The sequence below is a fragment of the Thamnophis sirtalis genome, unplaced genomic scaffold (assembly GCF_051295495.1).
Source record: "Thamnophis sirtalis isolate CommonGarterSnake01/CBP01778 unplaced genomic scaffold, rThaSir2_p1.2 scaffold_4, whole genome shotgun sequence".
Taxonomy (NCBI): Eukaryota; Metazoa; Chordata; class Lepidosauria; order Squamata; family Natricidae; genus Thamnophis; species Thamnophis sirtalis.
The window spans coordinates 57052053-57076169 of record NW_028261384.1 but is presented as its reverse complement, the minus strand read 5'-3'; the positions used below and the strand labels follow the sequence as shown (position 1 = coordinate 57076169).

Below are 24117 nucleotides of genomic sequence, written 5' to 3'. Positions count from 1 at the left end.
AGTACTGTCGATCAGTTAGTGATGAAGTATCAAGAGTAGCTGAGAAAGTTTTTTTTTTAAATACAGGCATTTATTTTTCATTGCCATGATAAGAAAACTTAACTAAACAGTGTTATCTCGACTTTCGGAGACCAATCCCCCGCTGTAGGGAGGAGGAACCGATTAGGTGGTTCCACCCCAGGGGTCTCATTGATCCCCAGGGTTTCCAGACGGCGCTTGGTGTTATGCCTGATACTCTCGCCCGCAGTTCGGCGGAGACCTTAGTTGCTACTTGGAACTCAGTGGCGTCTGAGGCTCTCCAGCGAATTGCGCCTTTACGGCCGATCCGCGGCAGTGGATGCAGGAGGGCCCCTTGGTTCACCGAGGACCTCCAGGAGATGAAGCGCCAAAAGAGACGCCTAGAGCGCCGCTGGAGGGCCAGTAAATCCGAGTCAGACTGAGCACTATTAAAGGCCTGCATCGGAGCATATCTATCGGCAATACGGACAGCTAAGAACAACCACATTGCCGCTCTGATAGCGTCCGCTGAGTCACGCCCTGCCGCCTTGTTTAGGGTGACCCGCTCCCTCTTAAATACGAGGGTTGCGGAGAACTCCTTACAAGGTAGAGCAGAGGAATATGTCCAGTTCGGTTGCTCGGCTTCGGATGGACCTGGACTCCAATTGCGCAGAGCCAGCCAAGGTACCAGGGGAAGGTCTTGAACGACATCTCTGGACTGACTTTCAACCTGTTGCTCCTGATGAAGTGGACAAGGCCATGGGAGCGGTGAGTGCTGCCACATGTGTACTGGACCCGTGCCCCTCCTGGCTGGTTGCGAACAGCAAGGAGGTGACGCGGGGCTGGATCCAGGCGATGGTGAATGCCTCTCTTCGGGAGGGCTTCTTCCCACCGGCATTGAAGGTAGCGGTGGTGAGACCCCTCCTGAAGAAGCCATCGCTGGACCCAGCCAGTTTGAACAACTACCATCCAGTCTCCAACCTCCCCTTCATTGGGAAGGTTGTTGAGAAAGTGGTGGCCTCTCAACTCCGGCGGTCCTTGGATGAAGCCGATTATCTAGACTCCTTTCAGTCTGGATTCAGGCCTGGCTACAGCACGGAAACCGCTTTGGTCGCACTGACCGATGATCTCTGGAGAGCCAGGGATGGAGGTCATTCCTCCATCCTAGTGCTTCTCGACCTCTCAGCGGCCTTCGATACCATCGACCATGATATCCTTCTGCGACGGTTGCGAGAGGTGGGGGTGGGAGGCACCGTTTTTCGGTGGTTCTCCTCCTACCTCTCAGACAGGTCGCAGTGTGTGTTGGTTGGGGGGGAGAGGTCGACCCCTAGGCCCCTGAAATACGGGGTTCCTCAGGGTTCGGTCCTGTCCCCCCTCCTGTTTAATATCTACATGAAGCCACTGGGTGAGATCATTCGACGGCATGGGATAAAGTACCATCAATATGCAGACGATACACAGCTGTATCTGTCCGCCCCGTGCCAACTCAGTGAAGCGGTTGACATGATGTGCCAGTGCCTGGAGGCTGTCAGGGTCTGGATGGGGGTTAACAAGCTTATGCTCAATCCAGACAAGACCGAATGGCTGTTGTGTTTCCCTCCCAAGAATTTGGTCAATATTCCATCACTCAGGCTGGGGGGTGAAAATTTACGCCCCTCAGACAGGGCTCGCAACTTGGGAGTCCTCCTGGACCCACAGCTGACCTTAGAACACCATTTGTCGGCTGTGACCAGGAGGGCATTTGCCCAGGTTCGCCTGGTGCACCAGTTGCGTCCCTACCTGAACCGGGAGGCGCTCGCAACAGTCACTCATGCCCTCGTGACCTCAAGACTGGACTACTGCAATGCGCTCTACATGGGGCAGCCCTTGAAGAGTATTCGGAGACTTCAACTCATCCAGAATGCAGCCGCGCGAGCGATTGTGGGTGCACCTCGGTACACCCACGTTACACCTATCCTCCGCGAGCTGCACTGGCTATCGATGAGTCTCCGGATACGCTTCAAAGTGCTAGTCGTAACTTATAAAGCCCTTCATCGTATCGGATCTGGGTACTTGAGAGACCGCCTGCTGCCAATTACCTCCCACAGACCCATTAGATCACACAGGGTTGGCCTCCTCCGGGTTCCGTCTACTAGCCAATGCCACCTGGCTACCACCCGGGGGAGGGCCTTCTCTGTGGCAGCTCCGGCCCTCTGGAATGAACTCCCCGCAGGGATTCAGACCCTCACCTCTCTCCAGGCCTTCCGAAAAGCCATCAAAACCTGGCTTTGCCGGCAGGCCTGGGGTTGATGAGTTCCCCTCCCCTCTCGACTGTGTGGTTGTGTGATTCTTGCCTATTTTAATTATTTGTATTCTGTTCTATGTTCCCCTTTTTCCCCTTTTGAGTTGTTCGCTGCCCTGAGTCCCTCCCGGAGAAGGGCGGCATATAAATAATAAAATTCAATTCAATTCAATTCAATCTCAAAGCAAATATTGCTAGAACTACAATATGAGCTAAAATGTACCAAATTTAGTAAAGAAAATCATGTTTACTATACAGAACTCCAGGAAATTTCTGTGTTTACTACTAAGGTACATATTAAAATTTGAAGCTGCCAATTCTTCAGTTTTTAACTTCTCTTTGAGATAGAAAAATCTTCCATCTATCCCTCTATTAATTAAAATAAATCCCATCTCTTAGTGTGTACAAAATTAATTCAATTGTGAATGCATGCTTTTTCATGATAGTATGTATTGTATCTTTAGTTAGTAGTTTGTTACAAAAATGTGATTGAGTAAAGAAGCACTTTTTTTTTTTTTGTAAAACAGTTTACAGGTATGACTAGAGAAAAGGCATTAAATGCCATCACTCAGCAAGCCAAAAATAAAAATATAGGAGGATTCCTAACAAGTAATAAACTAAAAGATTGGCTGATCTCACGACAGCGTTACTGGGGCACCCCTATTCCAATCATTCATTGTCAGAATTGTGGTACCGTTCCTGTACCTTATGATGACTTACCTGTGCAATTGCCCAAAATTATTTCCTTTAAACAAAAAAAGGTCTCACCTTTACTTTCCATTTCACACTGGGTTAATTGCACATGTCCAAGGTGAGTATGTTTTCTGTATATTTAATATTTTAATGTTTACATTCAATTTGATTCACCATATTATGCACTTACCTTTTAGGTTTTATAGCAATAGCAATAGCAGTTAGACTTATATACCGCTTCATAGGGCTTTCAGCCCTCTCTAAGCGGTTTACAGAGTCAGCATATTGCCCCCAACAACAATCCGGGTCCTCATTTTACCCACCTCGGAAGGATGGAAGGCTGAGTCAACCCTGAGCCGGTGAGATTTGAACAGCCGAACTCCTGAACTGCAGTCAGCTGAAGTAGCCTCCAGTGCTGCATTTAACCACTGCGCCACCTCGGCTCTTTATGTTGTTTGCATGGTGCTGAATATTGAACGGTTTTTAAAAAATATTCTGCCCTGAAATTAATTAGAAAATCTCATATTATTAAATAGTTCAGCTCAGTTAAAAATAAACTAATGTTTACACATTACATCTTTGAACGATAGTTTGTCTAGGAGAAAACTGTTCATAGTGTACTGTTTTTGCATTTTGGGTGGTTAAATAGCTGCTAAAAAAATAAAAAAATCTTTTTTAGAATTTAAGTAAGAACCATTACTATCTTATTTTTTATTATTTTAACTGTAGAAATTAAAGCTCTGCATTCATTTATTTGCAGCAAGATATTATAAACACAATTTTCTTTTAGAGTATCTAGAAAAAATGTATTTGCTGTATTTACTCTTCAAGCATAGGAAACGAAAAGCTATTGCTTTGTGTTCCAAAAGACTGTCTCTGTTCTGTATAAGGGGCATTTGGATTAGAAAGGGATTTTACACAGGCCTCATTTAAAATTCTTGTTTGTTTGAACTATAAGAATATACCATATTTTTTGCACTATAACACACAGTAGCCCATACTAAACCATATACCATATAGGGTATATTTTGAGGAGGAAAACAAGAAAAAAAATCTGCCTCTGTCTCCCAGCATCCATCCACTATTCATCTGGCTAGTGTTCTTGTAGCAAACAGCCTGGTCAGCTTCAGCACATTATCGCAGCCCCAGCATGTGGCTTGTCAGGGCTCAGCTCCTTTGCGCCCACCACCAGTCAACTGAGCTGAGCTGCTGCCACTGCTAGGGAACACTGGAGCCTTTGCTGCTGAGCAGCTAATTGGTGGTTGGATTGGCCTCCCGGAATACTGCCCATCAGCTGTTCTAGGCAGCGGGGATTGCCGTTTGCCATTGTTTACTGCACAGCAGCAAGCAGCAGCAGCAAGCAGCAGCAGTGATTCCCGCTGCCTAGAACAGCTCATTGGCAGTATTCCGGGAGGCTGTTCCAACCATTGATCAGCTACTTGGCAGTGAAGGCTCCAGTGTTCCCCGATGGCAGCAAATGGCTGCAGTAGTGACATGTGGCAGTGAACACCACTGCTGCACCAACCCCCCCCCCCCCCGCTGCAATATTCTCTCTACAAAACACACAGACATTTCGGCCCACTTTTTTTGGGGGGGGGGAAGTGTGTCTTATAGTGTGAAAAATACTATTTCCGATTCAGAACATTGCATATTAATTGAGGAAATTAAATCAGTGCTTTTTAAAGCCATGAGGTTGGTGTGTGGAAAAGACCAAAATCCTTGAGAGACTGTTTCTTCATCATGTTCATTATGGAACACTGCTCTCAGCACAGCTGATATGATGAATTTGGTATTGTTAGGCTGCCTTGCCAGAGCTATAAGTGATCTGAAACTATTCACACTTCAGAACACAGAGGCAGTAAACCTGTCACTTTCTTTCCATAATTCAAACAAGTTCTGAATATTCCTTCTGGTAATAAGGCACACCTCTGCACTGTAACTCCTAACAACTCGTTCTTTATTCTTGCATTCAAGATAAAAAGTGAAGTTCAGACACTGGCAATCTTGAGAAATTCTTATTTTTTATGGTCAGTAGTAGTCTTCCTTTAAAAACTAGTTAATGTAAAAATGTTACTGGACAATCTAGACCAGTGATGGCTAACCTTTTTGTAAAGGTGTGCCAAAATTGCACACATGCACGCTATCGCATGCACAAGTGTGCCCACCCACCTGCGCATGAGTGCACCACACCACTCACCTGCGCATGTGCGTGAGTTCCTCTTATGACTGCAAATTACTAAATTGAGGGTTGCACCCTGATACCTCTTATTTAAAATTGTAAACTTTTTTTGTGATTTTCTTTATTACATTAATTGCCATATGTTGAAGTGGTATAGTTAATCTAGACAGTAAGCAGAGCAGAAACATAAAATGTTTTTTTCTTTTAATAGTGATGTGCTGGTTTTTTATCCTGCATCATCCATGTTATGTCCAACCAATGATCTAGCTGTAAGAACTTAGGTTTAGATGTTGGCATTCTCCTTCTTTGTATTAATAGAATTTTCTCCACAGAATATGCTGTATCTCAGCATTTAGTGAAGTTCAGCATTAGGGTATTGTGTTTTCAGCCCTAGTAAAGTCTGAAATTTGAAGATGTGCATGTGGAAAAAAGAGAATCATTTATTCAGGACCAGGAATAAGCTTCCTGATGCATCTAATTGTTCTAGCTGCAACAAAACATAATTTTCTTGCTGCTGGCCATGCTAATTGGAAATCGTGGAATAATTCAGGATATATGGAGGCATTTGTTGCCTATCTTTTCCAATAAAAAGGGCAGGTTCATATTAATTTAGCCGTACTTAGTTTCCATTAAAAATCCATGGCAGCTGATGCTTATTTAATACTAGGACAATAAGATGATTAATGAAGAGATTATTTAAGATTATCAAGACAAAATTAATTAATTATTAATGCTCTATGTGGCAGTGGTCTCAACAGAACAGAACAGGAGGAAGAATAAATCCTAAACCCTAAAGCAAACGATTTTTTTAAATGGAAAGTCTATCACATCTGGACTATTATAATGTGCTCTGTATTTGGCTGCCCTTGAAGGGTATCCAAAAGTTTCAGTTGAGTCAGAATTCAGCAGTTTGAACATTTTTGCTCAAGCTTAGACTTGCGCATGTATCACCTCTTTTGTGGGAGCTGCATTTGCTGCCAATCTGCTTTCAGGTGCTGGTTAACATCTTTAAAAGTCTACATACCTTGGAGCCAGGCTATTTAAAGGACAGCCTCTCACCCTTTATATCTACCCAGCCCACTAGGACGGGAAGGCAGGGCATCTGTTAGGGTTGCACATCTGATGGGACCACAAAAAAGAACTTGCTTGGTGGTGATGTCTTCTCTATGGAACATTTTCCCCCCTTGGTATGATTGGCTTCCACCTTGTTGCGTTTCCAAAAGGCTCTGAAGACATATTTTTTTCCAGTGGGCCTAAGAATCACAAACAGGAGAAGGAGTTGATCAAGTGGTTGATTTAATTATGTTACTGCTGCCAAGATGTGAGGTCTTATGCTTTTTATTTTGCAGATTTTTTGATGTAAGCATCCAAAATCACCTATGTGGGGGTTGGGCAGCCATATACATTTGTTTAATTAATAAAATAAAATAAATGTCAAGATCGAAATCCATTATTTTGTTAATCACAATAGGAATATTTTGAATAATTTTAAATTATTGATTTCCTCAGAAAGGACCTGGGGATTTCACATCTCGTTAAATCTCCATTGCTTATATTAGCACAATAGATGGTGTAGAGAGTACAGTAGTCCACAGTCCGGATCTTATGTATTTTCTTAAAAAACAAACCCCTTCTCCCCCTCCCACATCCCTTTATCTTAATAGATCCTTAGAAATATTAATTCTAATTTATTGTTAGATGTAAGAAGCCTGCAAGAAGAGAAACTGACACAATGGATACGTTTGTAGATTCAGCTTGGTATTATTTAAGGTACACTGATCCTCATAATACTGAAAGGTAAGTAATTTGGATATTTTTCATTCTACATTTACATGTAGCTGTATAGTTTCTTTGTAGCCCAGGTGGAAGCTAATATTTCTATTACTTGTCTTACGACAAGCACAGTTTTAAAAAATGATTCTTCTATAAGAATATCTTGCGAGTCTGTTATTATTGGCTTCAATACAGACATAGAATATAAAAAGATTAGCCTTTGGCTGCTTTAAATGTAATAGGGCACTATCTTATCTGTTGTTATCCTTGGAAGGATATGTGTTGTCAAAACTTTCCCGATTCTCAACAGCTAATTTGGGAAAAGTATTTTGGACCCAACTTATTTAAATTCAGAATGAATAATATTACAAATATATTTTAATTTACTTGAAATAAAAGTAGAGTTGGATGAGATTTGCAGGCAAGTTATCATCTGCTAAATTTCACAGAGCTAGATAATGGATTTCAAAAACATGTTATCACCTACATTTTGAGATCAATTGAAATGATACCCCTGATAGAACTGTTTTTTTTAGTAAGAAACATTTAGCAGAATAAATAAAGTGGTAAAATCATCAAAGCAAATGAAAAATATTTCAAAGCTTTTTTTGCATTGGTAGCATTTATAGATTGCAGCATATAATGTGTGTGAAGTGTGAAGTAAACAGGACGCAGAAGGATTAGACACTTCCAGCATTTTCCAAACCAGTCTCCCATATCACAATCTGCCGTATCTCAAAGAATCCATTGGTAGTTAAATGAAGAACAGAAAACCATAGAACAATAACTCCAGTTTCTAATAATTTTATTAAAGTTTTACTAGATTTCTTCAATAATGGTGTTTCAAGGAAAACCTGAAATAATATGTTAATTTCAGGAGGTTTTCCTTGAAACACCATTATTGAAGAAATCTAGTAAAACTTTAATAAAATTATTAGAAACTGGAGTTATTCACCCTAAAACTAGAGCCTCATCTTTTTCCATATTCTGTTTTCCTTGTACAGCAAGTTTAAAGAGAAACACATGACATTGTGTAGCTGTGTTGCCTGAATGTGTTGCATCAAATTTCAGATGGCTAAAGATTCTTTAAGAGAGTTCAAATTTTTACTTTTGTAAAAACAATTTTGATTTGAATATTTCCCAAATCTATCCTTATATGCCCAATTTTCTCTAACATAATTTGGATTTAGTACTTGTTCTTAGTCCATGAGGCACAATTTATGCCTACAATGGAAACTAACGTATTTTTTGGATTATAACACGCTCTGAAGTATGACAGACCTAGCTTTTGGGGAGGAAAACAAGGGGGGAAAAATCTGCCTCTGCCTCCCAGCAATTTGCCTCCTTGCAAAAACAGCAAACCGTACAGATGATATACACTGTTTGTGGTGTTACATTTCAGACTATACTTGTACAGATGCTGTTAAAATTGATGTGGCTTTCTGAAAGTATAGTTATTCTGCTATTTAAAAGAAGGTACAATAGCACTGCACCTCTTCAGATCAAGCATTTATTTTTAAAAGCTTCTTCATTTTGTTAAGTTGTCTAGAATAATAATAAAGCAGTCTTTAAAAAATATGTCTAATCATGTGAACATTCTATAGGCATTTATAGTTATTGACTTGCCTCCTTACAGCAAACAGCCTGATTAGCACAAGAAAAAAATATCTGCCTCTGCCTCCCAGCAAGTTTCACTTTCAATTTCAGCAGGGGCCTCCCGATCATCAGCTGTTTCAGGTTGCAGGGATTGCCATAGCCTATTGCAGCCTCCGCAAGCCCCTCCCCATTTGCTACAAGGAGGTAAATTGCTGGGAGGCAGAGGCCAAAGGGTGGGAGCTGATGGGTGGGTGGGACTACATTTGGTATATAAGACACACCCAAATTTTCACCCTCTTTTAGGGGGGGGGAAAGGTGCATATATACTCCAAAAAATACGGTACTTATTAGAATGAAATTATTTTGCGTTAATATTTTGTTAATCCTGATTTACTGTTGGTGTGTGGGGGTGTAATTATAAACACATTTTTACTTTGCAATAAATCAATATTTTATAGTCATATTCCTGTGTATTACTATTCTATAAATATTCTTATCCTGAATGAGCAGAGTGATCCCCTGCCAAAAGCACAGAGCTGGATAACTCCTACAGAGCTGTTTGACATCCTTCAGGGCCTCATACACAATGTGACTTAAAAATGAAGTACTATTGTTTGAAGTTGTCGCTGAAGTTGTGAATGTTAAGAATAGATTTTGTTGTAATATAACATATTCTTGTTGCCTCCCAATGGCAGTCTCAAATTAACAGCACCCTTTAAATTAGGATAATAATGTTTTAGTAAGTGCTATGACTTGAAATGATTCTAACCTTCTTTAACGATTTTTATTTCTTAATCAAATCTGGTTTCTTTTCTGCTAGGCCTTTTGATAAAGATTTGGCTGATTACTGGATGCCTGTAGATTTGTACATTGGAGGAAAGGAGCATGCAGTCTTGCATTTATATTTTGCCAGATTTTTCAATCATTTTTGTCATAATCAGAATATGACTAAACACAAGTAAGTGGCATGGCCAGGGCAATCTCAGTCTTACAGTACCTGTAAGCTTTTATCCTTATTCAGATGTAACTCTCAAAGTAGACTAGAATATACATGTAAAAGTATGTTCATGTGCCTACATACATGATCGAATACACAATACACACTTGTATGCACACATAATGAATTATTGCCACTTTCCCACAAATGAATGCAAGGCCAGTAATTGTCAGTTGGATTCAACAATATATATAATAATTTTACTGTATTCAACAGAGGATTTCCTCCAAAATGCTTATCCAACATCTACTATTGTCAAGTATCCATAAACATGGTTAATGTTAAAAAGATTAATATATATGTAAAAGGTTCTGACCATACAGCCAAGGGGACTAATTGTGAGATATGAACTTAATACATTAATTTATATATATGCAATGTTTTGAACACTAGGCCCATGAGGTGACAAAGCATAATAAGCAAACCTGATTAGGAAGAGAGGGATATGCAGTCCTGATTCCTAGAATGTAGTAATGAAGAAACTCGCCACAATATGATATATTTGTTAATGTTAGATTAGAGCTGGGAAGATGCTATTCAGATACGAAACTCTTAAGTAACTTTTAGCTATTCAGTGTCTTTGACCTCAATCTGCCTCCCAGCAAATGCAAAATGTAAATTCATTCATTCATTCATTCATACCCTCTCCCCCACTTCTCTCTCTCTCCCACTCCTCCCCCTCTCTCAAAAAGAGCGAGGGAGAGGGAGAATAAAATTGACTTGAAATAATAAGAAGGGCATGAAATCAGAAGTTTAAAGGCGAAACAGACATTACCCACTATGCCAATATACTCTCTCTACTGCATTTACCCAGTTTGCTTGTTAATGCATTTCCTCCCCATTCTTCTGCATGAAGAGTTTCTAGGTGTAGTTAATGTACAATTTTGTTGTGTTTTTTTTTTAAAAAGTCTTTAGGTTTCTTCCTCTTCTTCATCTTTACAAGGGTTTACTGTCTAAAGATATCATCTGGAGAAAGACATGAAAAAGAGAGTGGGGGAAGCAATAGTACTAGTGCTTTGTTTTGGCCCAATCACATTTTGTTTCTTTTATGTTATATCTTTATTTTATAATGGAAATCAACTAGGGAGCCCAGTGAGATGCCTTTGTAGCCATCTCCCTCTTCTGTATCTTGAAGGGAAAGCTTCTGGTTAACTGCTCTGAACTAGGATTAACATAGAAGATTTCCATTCCTCTTTACAAATAAAAATCGGTACCTTCATTTATAGTACTATATATGTATATGTAGTATATCATCTGTATATTCATTTTTCTTTTGTTTTCTTTTTTCCCTTCTTTAAATTCCATGTCAAATAATTTCATTTGTTACTCAGGAGAACAAGCAAAAAAGGGGCCCCAGTAAATTACTATGCTTTATCAGAGCTAATAAAGGATAGGCAGTGATACAAAATTAACTACTTAAAAATAATAGGAGTCAGAATTGTGCTGAAGTATGTTACATGACTAAAATTGGAAACAAATTTTTCCATTAAATTAATTGCCAAGCAGTTAGCTTGTGGCTTTTCCTATCACCAGGAGAGGGAGCTATAATTGTAATACTTCGAGTCATGAACGGCTCAGACCACAATCAAATCAGGTTCTGACCAAAAAATTTTAAAAAAAATTTACTCTGGTTACGAACACATACTTGGGAGGCAATCAAGCATGGCTGCCGCTGATTTCCCCTTCCACGCCATAGAAAAAATCCTCACCTGCTGAAAAAACTTGTATGCCATTCCACATGTTAAAGTTAACCTTTAATTTCATTCTCGCTGGCTTTTAGCTTGTTTTGTAAGTAATTTTCTCTCCAGCCAGGCAGCCTCTCCCTCTCCTACCTCCCCGGGAGACGCACATGACGCTGCAGAAGCTTCGATCGCAGCTTTTTTTGTGCCTGTTGTTTTGCACGCATGGCAAGGGTTGGGAACAGAGCCAAGCAAGCTCTGCAGTTGGGAATTCTAACCCGCCCCTCCTCTCAGTATGTATGGTTGACTTTGGAAAGCCCAAAGTCTCTTTGCTATATGCTTACTGTGATATTCCACCATCAAAATTATATAAATAGAATATACTTGAAATGTATCTTGACCATTTCAATATTTTTATGTTCCTTAGAGAGCCTTTTCACAAACTTTTAGTTCAAGGACTAATCAAGAATCAAACATTCAAGCTTCAAAAATCGGGCAGGTATTTGAAAAGAGAAGAAATTGATTTTGCTGGTAAGTGAGGTTTAGCAATGTGCAAAGTGTTTCATATGGGAACTGTTAGCTTTGGGTGGCTGGGCCTGAATTGAAACATTCATGTTTGGTATGTGAGACTCTTGCTTTGGGCAGAAAGGAGCCAAAAGAATTGCTGGCAGAGAACCAGTGTGATATGCCACAGTGGGATGTTGGTAGTAGCAGAGAGAGAGAGTAGATCCTGAGGAGAGAGTGTATTTTGGCCTTTGGCAGAAATTAATAGGGTAGGAAGGGGAAATAAAAATATTGGTGGTAGTTTAGTTGAATATTCTGTGCTGGGAATTTCTATGGGAAGGCAGAAAATGAAGAGGCAGTATGTGCTAACCTTGCCCTACTTGTCTGTCTGCATTTTGATTTGTCTGAAATCTGAAACAAGCAAAGTAGTCTACTGCATCATAGCTGAACTGAAATGGTTCGGCAGGATCTCTCTGATATAATGGTTTGTTCCAGGTTTGTAACGAAGAGTTTCTCTAGTTCATGACATCTCTAGTGATGTTGCTATAGGCATGATATCATTTTAGATACAGTGGGTATAAAAAACATCTATATCTCCCTGTTAAAATGCCAGATTTTTGAGATCTAAAAAAAATCTGACCAAAATAAATCACTTCAGAATTCTTCAACTTTTAATATAATATGTAAGCCAGTGATGGCGAAGCTATGGCATGTGTGCCACAGGTGTCATGCGGAGCCATTTGTTAGGGCACGCAAGGCGTTGCCCTGTTAGCTCCAGCGCACATATGTTCGCTGGCCAGCTGACTTCAGCCTTCATTTTCGGCTGTTTTCCCCCCTCTGGAGGCTTCAGAGATGCCTCCTGAAACCTCCAGAGGGAGAAAAATGGCCCTATGGGCAACCCGGAAGTCCGTTCCTGAACTTCCGGGTTGCCCATAGGACCATTTTTCTCCTCTGAAGCCTCCAGAGGCCCTCTGGAGAAGCGGGGAAGGCCATTTTTGCCCTCCTCAGGCTCCTAGAAAGACTCTGGAGCCTGGGGAGGGTGAAAAACGGGTCCATCACATGCCAAAAGCAGGGAAATGGTGGGGGTCGCATGTGCATGAGCGGGGGTCACATGCATAGAATTATGGGTGTGGGCACAACTGCGCACAACCCTCCTGTGCTCCCCCCGCTTTTGGCACGCAATGGTAAAAAGGTTAGCCATCACTGATATAAGCTGTATAATTCAATTTAAAAAACAAATGGAAATTTTTCAATGGGAAAAATAAAAAAACTTATAATAATGAGATTTCATAAGGGCATATCTTGGAATAAGTAGGGATGTAGTTGTCTTCGGAATTAACCAATTACATTTGAAATGGTATTAAATAGTAGTCAGTACTCATTTCAGCTAATAGGATTTTTTTTTTTGACATTTATTCAGTTGCCTCTTGCAGCAAAACCCAAAGAGCATACAAAGCATCAAAGGAACCTCGTTCCTGGAAAATATCAGTCAGGAAAAGAAAATTTTTCAAGGCATTGGATATACCATGAAACAAAGTTAAGACAGTCATTAATATGTGGAGAAAATGTCGTACAACCATGATATTTTCAAGTAATTAATGTCCCTCCAAAACTGATGAAAAAAACAAGAAGAAAACTGATTCTACAGTCTGCCAAGAGACCTATAGAAACTTGGAGTGTCGGGAATTTTTCGCAAGTATGTTTATGTATACTGCATGTGACAACAATCTCTCGTATTCTTCATATGTCTGGACTGTGAGATATGGTGGCAAGACAGAAGTCTTTTCTTTCAAGAAAAACATTCAAACTCAACAACATTTTGCACAAACCCACTTCTTGTCTGACAAAGCATGTGGAAAATGTATTATGGTGTGATGAGACCAAGCCTGAACTTTTTGATTTAATTCCAAAAAGTACATTTGGCACAAAAACAGCACTGCACATCACTAAAAGGTACACCATACCCACAGTGAAGCACAATGGTGGGAACATTATGCTCTGTGGCTGCTTTTCTTCAACTGGAACTGGGGCTTCAGTGAAGATGGAAGGAATTATGGATAGTTCCAAACATCAGTTAATTTTGGCACAAAATCTTCAGGCCTCTAGTAAAATGCTGGAGATGAAGAGGAATTTCATTTTCGAATGTCAACCAGCTAAAGAATACTACTAAATCAATAAAAGAATGAATTCACCATAAATAGATCAAAGTTTTGGAAAAGCCCAGCCAGAGCCTGGACCTGAATCCAATTGAAAATATGTGGGGTGATCCAAAGAGGGCTGTGCACAGGAGATGCCCTTGCAATCTGACAGATTTGCAAGGAACAATGGGCAAAGATTCCCAAGGCAAGATGTGCCATGCTGATGGGCTCCTATCCCCAAAAAACTGAATGCTGTCATAAAATCAAAAGGTGTTTCAACAAAACATTAGTTTGGTTGTGCATGCTTATGAAATTACTTTATTGTAAGTTTTTTTTTAAATTTCTTCCCCTAAAAGATCTGTTTGTTTTTCAATTGAATTGTACGGCTTGTATGTTATATTAAAGGTAGAAAAAATTCTGAAGTGATTTATCTTTAGTAAACACAGGGTCAGTCAAAAAGGACTCAATGTCTATACACCAATGCACAGATTATGAAGAATAAATGGTGAATTAAAAATTCAAGTAAATGAGGAAAAATATGATATTGTTGCCATTATGGGTGAAACCCACAAATGGAACACACAACTAGAGGAATTTAAATTATTTAAAAGAAACAGATCAAAAAGAGGAGGCAGAGTTTCACTATATATAAGAAATATCTGCACCTCTACAGAAATAGACCACAACAATGATAAAAACTGCCTTGAATGCATTCCGGTCAATATTAAAGGGGGTGGTGGTGACATTGTCATAGGTGTATATTATAGGCCACCCAACCAAACAGAGGAAATAGATGAACTTTTTGCTAGTCAGTTAACTAAGATATGTAGGAAGCACATCACAATAGTAATGGGGGACTTTAACTACCCTGACATCAACTGGGAGATAAACTTGGCACCAAATGGAAGATTAAACAGGTTCTTGACAAACCTAGCAAACATCTTTGTTTACCAAAAACAAAGAAGGGAGCTAGAGGATCAGCCATATTGGACTTAACTCTCACTAATATAGGAAATAATAGAAGGTGTTGAAACTACAGGAACCCTGGCGGTGAGGGATAGTAGTAATGCAATATTGGAATTAAACATTATACAAACACAAGCAATAGAGCAAAGTCAAACTAGAGTCTTGGACTTTAAGAGAGCTAATTTCATAAACTTAGAGCTTGGGAAGGATTCCATGGATGAGAATCCTCAAGGGGAAAACAACTCAAGAAGCTTGGGAATTTTTTGAAAAGATTATAAAAGCCCAGTCTAGCACAATATCAATGAAGAGGAAAAAAATAACAGCTCTCAAAAGAACCCAGCATGGCTGCATAAAGAACACTCTGATAAATTGAAAGACAAAAAAGTATAAAAAGTGGATAACTAGAGCAGAATATCAGCAAATAGCCCAAGCATGCAAAGATGAAATGGGGAAAGCTAAGGCTCAAATGAACTAAGGCTTATGACAAAAGTCAAAAATAACAACAACAAACTTCTTTCAATATGTTAAAAACAAGAAAAAAGTCAAGGAAATGATCCATTGGTGGGAGAAAGTGACAAGAATGTGACAAGCAACAGAGAAAGCAGAACTACTTAACTAGTTTTTTGCATCCATTTTACACAAAGGAAAAAAAACAGTCCAATCCATCAAAAACGGCAGCACAAAAAACAGATTAGTAATACAAGTTATAATAGGGAAGAAAATGGTAAGACAGCACCTATCCATCCTAGACGAGTTCAAATCACCATGACCAGCTGGATAGCACACTAAGGTTCTGAAGGAACTAGCAAACATGATCTCAAAACCACTGAACTATATCCTGGAGCACCAGGGAACTGCCAGAGGACTGGAAAAGAGCTGATGTAGTTCCCATCTTCAAAAAAGAAAAATTACAGACCTATCAGCTTAACCTCAATACCTGGGAAGATTCTGGAAAAGGTAATCAAGTAACAAATTAGTGAACACTTAGAGGCAAACAAAGTAATAACCAAAAGCCAACATGAGTTTGTAGTAACTCTGAGAGGGATCTTGGAGTACTAGTGGACAATTATTTATGAGCCAGCAGTGTGCTGCAGCTGCCAAAAAAAGCCAACACAGTTCTAGGCTGCATAAACTGGGATTGAATCAAGATCATGTGAAGTGTTAATATCATTTTATAATGCCTTGGTAAGGTCACATTTGGAATACTGCATCCAGCTTTGGTCACCACAATGTAAAAAAGATGTAGAGACTCTAGAAAGCGTGCAGAGAAGAGCAACAAAGATGATTAGGGGACTAGAGGCTAAAACATATAAAAACGGTTGCTAGAATTGGATATGTCTCATTTAATGAAAAGAAGGACTGGGATGACATGATAGCAGTGGTCCAATATCTCAGGGTTTGCCAGAAAGAAGAGGGAGTCAAACTGTCAGCCAGTCTGTTGCTTGCTGCCATAAAATAGGAGGGAGAGAACTGTGGAGAATTTTACATTGCAGCTTTGCAACTGCGGTTAACTTCTAGGTCATGTCAGTTGGCTCTGGTATGCAATGATCTCTGGTTGCCTAGCTACAAGGAGGCTGGGCTGTATACTGTATTTCATAGTGCTATTCCTACAGAGCTTGTTTGAAACCATTTGCATTCAGTTTGTTCCTAATAAAAGTACTTTTCTCTAAATCTATGGAGCCAAGGATTTCTCCTAGGAATTGAACAGAGGCACCCTGACACAAGCGATTCTCCAAAGCACCTGAGGGTAGAACAAGATAATGGATGGAAACTAATCAAAGATAGAAGCAACCTAGAACTAAGAAGAAATTTCTTGACAGTTAGAACAATCATCAGTGGAACAACTTGTGAATGCTCCAACACTGGGAGTTTTTAAAAAGAGATTGGATAATGATTTGTCTGAAGTGGTGTAGGGCAGTGATGTCAAACTCAAGGCTGTGGGCCAAATCCCACAGTGCTTAGATCTGGCATGTGGTGCCATCCTGGAAACAGCGAAGGCCTGGCCGGTGGTGCCTCTCCCAGCAAAAACATTGCGAAGGTGTGGGCAGCTCTCCTGAGCTCTGTTTTCGCTGGCAGAAGTTTGCAGGAGGCCATTGCAGCAGAAAACAGAAGACTTTTTATATCCACTAAAAAATAATCAGACAAAATCAAAATGCCAGTTTAGTTAAAAGTTTAGTATTTATTAGAGAATGTGATTTATCAGACCTTAATAACACTATTTAACCCCTTGAGATAGCTGATTTACTAGAGAGATCATGGTTCAACAATGAAAGCTTTTACTGATTGATAAACAATGTTATGCCTGAGATGCTGTTTCCCAGTTGGCTCATAGTATTTCTAAGTGAAGAATATTTTTAAAATATAACTGATGCTCAATAGTATTATATCTAGGAACCTCAAAACTTTAGATGGAGTCCCAGAGATCTTTACAATTACTACAAAATTGCATTTATTTAATGTGATAGGAAAAATAGTTTTTTATAGTACATTTTTTATTTTTTTCATTTTCATAACATATAATCACATATATACTATTACATAGCCAGCATCATTTTGTATTATTAAATGTTTACATCAATTCATCTTACTATCAACTCCCAAAATCCATACACCATATTTGTCCTTATCCATCACTTTCTTCTCCCTCTTTCCTCCCCCTCCCTACCTCCTTTCTTCCCTCTGTCATACTTCCCTACTCTACTTCCCCTTCCTCTCTCCTTCTCTCTCCCTTTCCACTCCTCATTTCTCTCCTCCTCTTCCCCCACCTGTCCTCTCTCCTATCACTCTCTTCCCTTACTTCTCTCCTCTTTTTCACTCTTTATCTCATTTACTTGGTGTATTTCAGCTTTTGAGCAAGTTCCATTTTATGTTGATGGTATTTATAGTTCCTTTTCAATATACATATTTAATTTTAACATATATTCTCCTCCTCTCTTTAAAAAAATAGAACAAAAAAGTATACATATATAGTCATTGTACTTTAACCCCCCCCCCCCCCCCAACCTTATTTTGGTTGAGATGTAGACCTGGTTACAATTCCAGCTATTCTCATCATTATTTTTATATAATTATACATCCTTACATGCCCCCAATTTGTGATTCTGTCTTTAAATCTCAATAGTTTCCCATTGTAGATATATTCCATGTTCCCTCTCCATTTTTCCATATCTTGGATTAGAGTACCCTTAAATTGTCTATAAATGACAAACCTCGCTGTTCTATGTTTGTTACAATTCCCTTAATCTATTATGTAAAATAACAAGCAGTAAACATCTCACCTTATTCATCATCTTAAAAGTTCTATATATATATCCATGTTTCATATATTTTAATCCATGTTTAATTATCCTTCTGTTCTCATTTTCAGTCAATTCGCAACTCAGTTTAATTATCATATATAAAAATGAAACACAAACCTCTGCTTTACAACCTCCCCATATCAGTTTCATATTTATCTATATTCCATATATTTGGGGCTTTTTTAGTTATTTTTCCATTATTTAGCAACTCCATTTTATTGTCATATTTAGGAATAAAACTCTTATCTTGCTTTATATTTTCCCATATCTAGTAAGTCTTTTGCTAGTAAGTCTTTTGTCCCACTTCTCTGTTCCTGTCTTCTCCCTTTTCTTTATTTTAACACCTCCACTCCCCTCAATTTTCCCCAAGCCACCCTCACAAGAGTATTTTATATTTCTCTTTGTTGGGGCATAGTCTCCTTGTTCAATTTTCCTTATGCCACTAACAACTTCCAAAACCACTTTTGTCTGTTTTTTATTCCCTTTTATTGGGACACCTCCTCTTTTTACAGTTTTCCCTATACCATTGCCAAGACTGATGGAATTTTTTGTCTGCTTTTTATTTCCCTCCGTTTCTCCCCCTTTGTTGTCTTGCCCCCCTTCTTCTTTAAATTCTTCTTTAGATTTCTGCTTCCCTGGGTTCAGAATTCTATTTAGGCTTGATTTTAATGATTTATGCATATATATATTTATAATTTCACGTAGTTCTTCTAATTCCCAGTTTTCCATGAGGTCCAGTTCCAAAGTTATAGTTAGTTATACAATTCTTGTTTCAGAGTTCTAATCCATCTTCAGTTTATCTTCTTCAACTGCTGTGGGGAAAAGCAATGGGAGCCATCTTAGTCTTTTGTTCTTCCTTAATATCCAGTACCAAGATTGCAGTTAGTTATACAGATCTTATTTCAAAATTCTGGTCCACCTTAAATTTAGTTAATCCAACTACTTTGAAACTGGAAGAGAAGCTGACGCCATCTTAATCTTTTGCAGAAGGGGGGGGGGGAAGAAGAGAAAGGAGAAGAAGAAAAAAAACTTTGTATTTCCCAGGTCTTGAGTCCGATGTTTATTCTTTCCTTTAGTAACTGCTCAAAATAAATCACTTGTAGCAAGCTTGTCTTGCCTCCTGCTTTTCCAAATTCTGATTTATGGCAGTTAGTTAATTAAAACTTCCCGCACAGTCAAGTTTAAGTTATCAGTTATCAGTAAGAAGACATGCTTTTTTCTTGGTTATATTAGCTGGAAAGAATTAAAACTAAGTAAAAGTAAATCTTTTGGGGTATTGATTTCTATTTTAGATCCAAAACCAAATTTAGAGCTTATAATTGCATGGGTTTGTCACTTCTCTGCTTTCTATCCTTCTGTCTGAAAGCGTTTCAAAGAGCTTTGGGGGAGGGGGGCTGGCGTTTCAACCCTCCACTTTCCTTTCTTCCTTTTCTTTTGAAGAAAAAAAGTCCTGATCTGGCCACCAATATTATTTATGTTCTCAATATTTCTTTGCTTTTTCCAGGTTTAATTTATAGTTGTGGGTTAGATAAATTTTCTTACCCGATCTTTCATCTCTTCCACTCCCCTCCTGTTCCATTTCCTTTGACAAAAAGCCAGCATCTTGTCAGCCATGTTGAAGGCTGCCGCCCGGACTCCAATTCATAGGAAAATCTCTGACCTGCGAGGGATCTGTTGCTTCCCTCAGGGTCTGATGAGATGCTGCCCTTCTTCGCCCCCGTCTCCAGTGAAGGTTCTGATCCAAAAGGATCTTCGGAGATGATTTGTCAGACAGAGTTCATGTGAGACTCTTAAGAGCTCACAACCCCTCATGTCTGTCCAGCTGGAGAACTTCCTGTCAAATCCGTGATAGGAAAAATTGATTACCTGACTAGAGAGAAAAGTTTGATATTTAATCTTTCCTTCATTTAAATATAATACACATTTAATCAGATATATCAGCTTTGGGGTTGTATAAATGAAACATTTGCCATAGATATTCACAATAATATCTACCATTGTTGATCAAGGTATTGCAGATAGTTAAATTGTGAAATTTTGAGGTTTTTATATCTTGATAAAAGCATAGCTCATTTGTGGCTGATATTCAAGGAATGAACCAGATGTGAATTGCTATAAGAGGGATATTAGATAACCATTACATGGGGTAATATATTTCATATGAGAATTACCCATCAGAGGAAAAGTGGACTGTGATGATGATGTGCAAGAATCATTTTTTAATTATTATAATCTTTACATCTAATACAAACAAATTATTTTGCACATTATTGAATTTGAAGTAAGAAAAATTAATATCTCTATGTACAATAGCTTGCAAGCATTATCTAATTTGCATAAGTAAAAATTCCTAGAAAAGAATAAACAATCCAATTTTTGATTCAAGACCTGCCTTCCAAACTTAATTCCTCCAGACATGAGGAGCATTCCCTTAAGTTTAGTCAGTATGACTACAACCTGCTTAATTGGAGATGACCTTGATTTTGAACATGGGTACAGCAAAGGATTTAAAGTAATCAGCTCTTAATGTGAAATGTTTCTGTGGTTGTATTTTACATTTTTCTTTACATTATATATTTAGGTCCTCAACCCATTCATGCAAAAACCAAAGAGAAACTGCAGATGTCGTGGGACAAAATGAGCAAATCCAAGTACAATGGAATTGAACCCAAAGATATAATTCAGAAGTATGGAATTGATACAGTCCGGCTATACATCCTATTTACTGCCCCTCCAGAGCAGGACATTTTGTGGGAATCAAAGAGTAAGAATCCTTCTCAAAACCCAATTTCTTCCGCTATCAATTGGTATTTTTGTTGCGAAATGCCTTTTATATTTTCAAAATGCTGATAAAATTCCCTGATTAAATCTTTTTCCTGTTTTCATACTTCGTTATTTATAGTTGTGCTATTTAGGAGTTGCCATCCATTCTCTTTCAAGCAACCTTCTCTAATTTGTGGCCCACACACTTTCTGGGCCTTTTCCATTCCAAATATTTGCCTGACACAAATGTTCTATATCAGCCTTCACCAAGCTGACAGCTTACAGGTGTGCTATGAATTCAGTTGCCTTAATTCTCAGTCATCAAATATTCCAGTTCAGTGTCAGACCTGCAAGCCATATATTCTTTTGGTTTGGATTTCAGGCCAATGATATTATGTATCATAATAACATTCTTTCTTAGAAAGTCAAGGTCGCTTTTGTCTCTGTACCTGGCCGGATGTGAGTGGGAGGAATTTGTCTCCGTGGCAGTGGAAGATTGAACCATGTGATGAACTTGTGGGTGTTGGGGCAGGATCTTGAACTTTTAACTGGGTAGGGAAACCTGGAAACTTTCAGATTCAGGTTTTCCCAGATGTACCAACATGACATCTCTAATAAATTATAACTTTGAGGAAACAAAACTTTATTTCGTTGGGGGTATTTTTTGGAAACCTGACATTCAGCACACTGGAAAAAAGTTGTTAGAGTGCATGTGATTTTTATTTTAAAGATATGTTGAGTGCTACTGAAAACAGAAGCAAATGTCTTTTTGAAAGAAGGATTTAATATTTATATACCGTATTTTTCGGAATATAAGATGCACTCTTTCCCCCCTAAAAGAGTGTGGAAATTTAGGTGCATCTTATACACAGAATACAGCCATTTTTGGCCTCCTAAAGCCCCGCCCCTGCATCCTATTTTTGTGAAAAGGACCATTTTTTTGCAAAAAACGGAGGCTTTTTGCCTTACTTCAGCCTCCAGCAGCACTCTGCAGGCTTCAGCAGGGCTAGAGCAAGGCACAAATGTCCCTGTTTTTGCAATTGTTTCTTCTCTCTCTGTACAAAGCCATACAAGGGTCATAGATGAGTTAGTTAACTTTGGAAGCTAGCCCAATAATCCTCATGGAACTGGGGAGAGGAGTTATTTGCTTGCTAACTGATTTATCAATTCCTTCCCTCTGGGACTATTTTCCTCATGTGGTCATTAGTCCCATCAATTCCTTCTGAATCTTAATTGAGCTATCTGAGGATGGCTCTGTTCCCCACACAGGATATGTTATTTTTTATTGCATAACAAATGTGTGTAAATAGGCATTGGCTGACAGATTTTTGCACTTTGCCATTAATTAGAAAAGCAGAAGGATCCTCACCATTCACATAGTAGGGATGCTCCTAGTGGGTACAATTGTGAGAATTAGAGAGTTGAGGGAGAACCATTGTTATCAGTGATTATGCAGAAATGTTTAAGAAGCAGATCTATCAAGAAGCAACTCTGATATGAGGATCTGAATTGTTATAAGCTCATATTCTTTAATTCTACAGAAAAAGCGGAATGCCTTATCTTACTTCTGTAAGCAGCACTACTTTAATTTGTATTTTTCTTTCTGATTTCCACAGTAAGAGAGCACGTGGTTTAGACATCTCTTTTTATCTAACTTTACATTGGACAGCTCTGCTAAAAGATTCCTAGCACTAAACCATAAGCTTGAAGAAAGAAAGAAAAAATCAGAATATTTTAAATACAATGAGCTGCTATATAATCAAACAACTTGAATATCATTTTATTCCAATTAAATAAGAATATATCTAATGGGCCTAAAATTAAAAACTGGCACTAATGATTGATTAGTAAAGAAAGGAAGAACTATTCATTATTAATTTTCTTTTTTCCTAGCTAAAACTGTTATCTTAACATGAGCTAATGAAAACTACTGTCTCATTATTTTTCATTCAGCTGATGCAATCCCTGGAGTGTTACGATGGCAAACTCGCATCTGGCATCTGGCAACTAAATTTATAGAAGCCAGAAATTCTGGTCCTCTACCCAGTCCTCACTTACTTAACCAGAAAGATAAACTGAATGCCAAACATATCTGGATGCAAAAGAACTTCACTGTCTCTGAGGTTGGAAAGAGATTCTGTCTATTCCATATATAAACTGTTAGCAATGTTTAACTGATGGTTAACATCAAACTGCAACAGAGATGTAATCTTTTGTATTTATTTAGGCCGCATTTCTATAGTAAAACATATTTCTAAAGTGAGGGAAATTGGTGTGGTTCTATAATGGGTAATAAGGATGTCACAGATATAACAAAGCTAGATGTGATATAGCAGGAAGTATTACCTTCCACAATCTGGCACACAGTTCATCTCTGTTTCCCTTCATCATGAAGAGTGGTAATCCAGAACATATGAAGACCATTATTTTGGAGAAAGCTAGAGAATATTTTGTGAAAATCAGTTATTGCTTTGCAGTTGTTGTTATCATACATGTTTCTACTTCTTCATAATGTTGTAGTACCCAAAAAAAGTCATAAAGAACAATTGTAATGATTTCTCAGATGTTACCAGATAGCAGCCATCTTTGTCCTGCTCTAAAGCCAGGAATTTTAAATTGCCTTCATTTTATTTTTCTCTTTTATAGATTACCACATACCAGCCCAATTTAGGGCTAATTTTCTGAGTAGGGAGGAGGGGTGTGAACCAGAGGTGGGTTCCTCCCGGTTCAGCCCGGTTCAGCTGAACTGGTAGTGGTATGGCGGCCTGAGTCACTGGAACCAGCAGTGACCCAGGCCTGCCACACCCCCGAACCGATTCCCCAATTGCTGCAGTCGCTGCCATCATCTTGTTTTTGAGTTCTGCACATGTGAAGAACAATTTTAATTGAATTGTGCATGCACGCACAGCGCACATCCAGCGCACACATAAGCAAACCGGCAGTAAAGCTGGCCAGAACCCACCCCTGCTGTGAACACACATTCTACAAACTCCAATTAATTGGAATATGTAGAATGCTGTGTGTGTGTGTGTGTGTGTTCCACCACTACCCAAATAGTAGTATGTAAAATACTCCTCCCAACTCTCCTGAAAGATCCGTGGTATAACAATTGACCCATTAATGTGACATTGCTTGAGAGTTGGCTTTAATTTGTTACTTTCCATCATGGTTCATTACTTTCACTAGGATTAGGATAGTATGTATGTGTGTTCCACCATCACCCCAATAGTCCTTAGTAGTTAGTCTAAAGGG

General features: G+C 38.9%; 1 protein-coding gene across 1 annotated transcript in view; it reads left to right on the top strand.

Moving 5' to 3' along the window:
- LARS2 (leucyl-tRNA synthetase 2, mitochondrial) overlaps positions 1-24117 on the top strand; it is a 155549-nt gene that overhangs the window by 74896 nt on the left and 56536 nt on the right. The window contains exons 12-17 of the mRNA XM_014062366.2: positions 2806-3089; positions 6849-6947; positions 9340-9477; positions 11623-11726; positions 20684-20866; positions 22819-22988. Of these exons, the coding sequence (XP_013917841.2) occupies positions 2806-3089; positions 6849-6947; positions 9340-9477; positions 11623-11726; positions 20684-20866; positions 22819-22988 (978 nt within the window). The remainder of the gene's footprint in view (positions 1-2805; positions 3090-6848; positions 6948-9339; positions 9478-11622; positions 11727-20683; positions 20867-22818; positions 22989-24117) is intronic.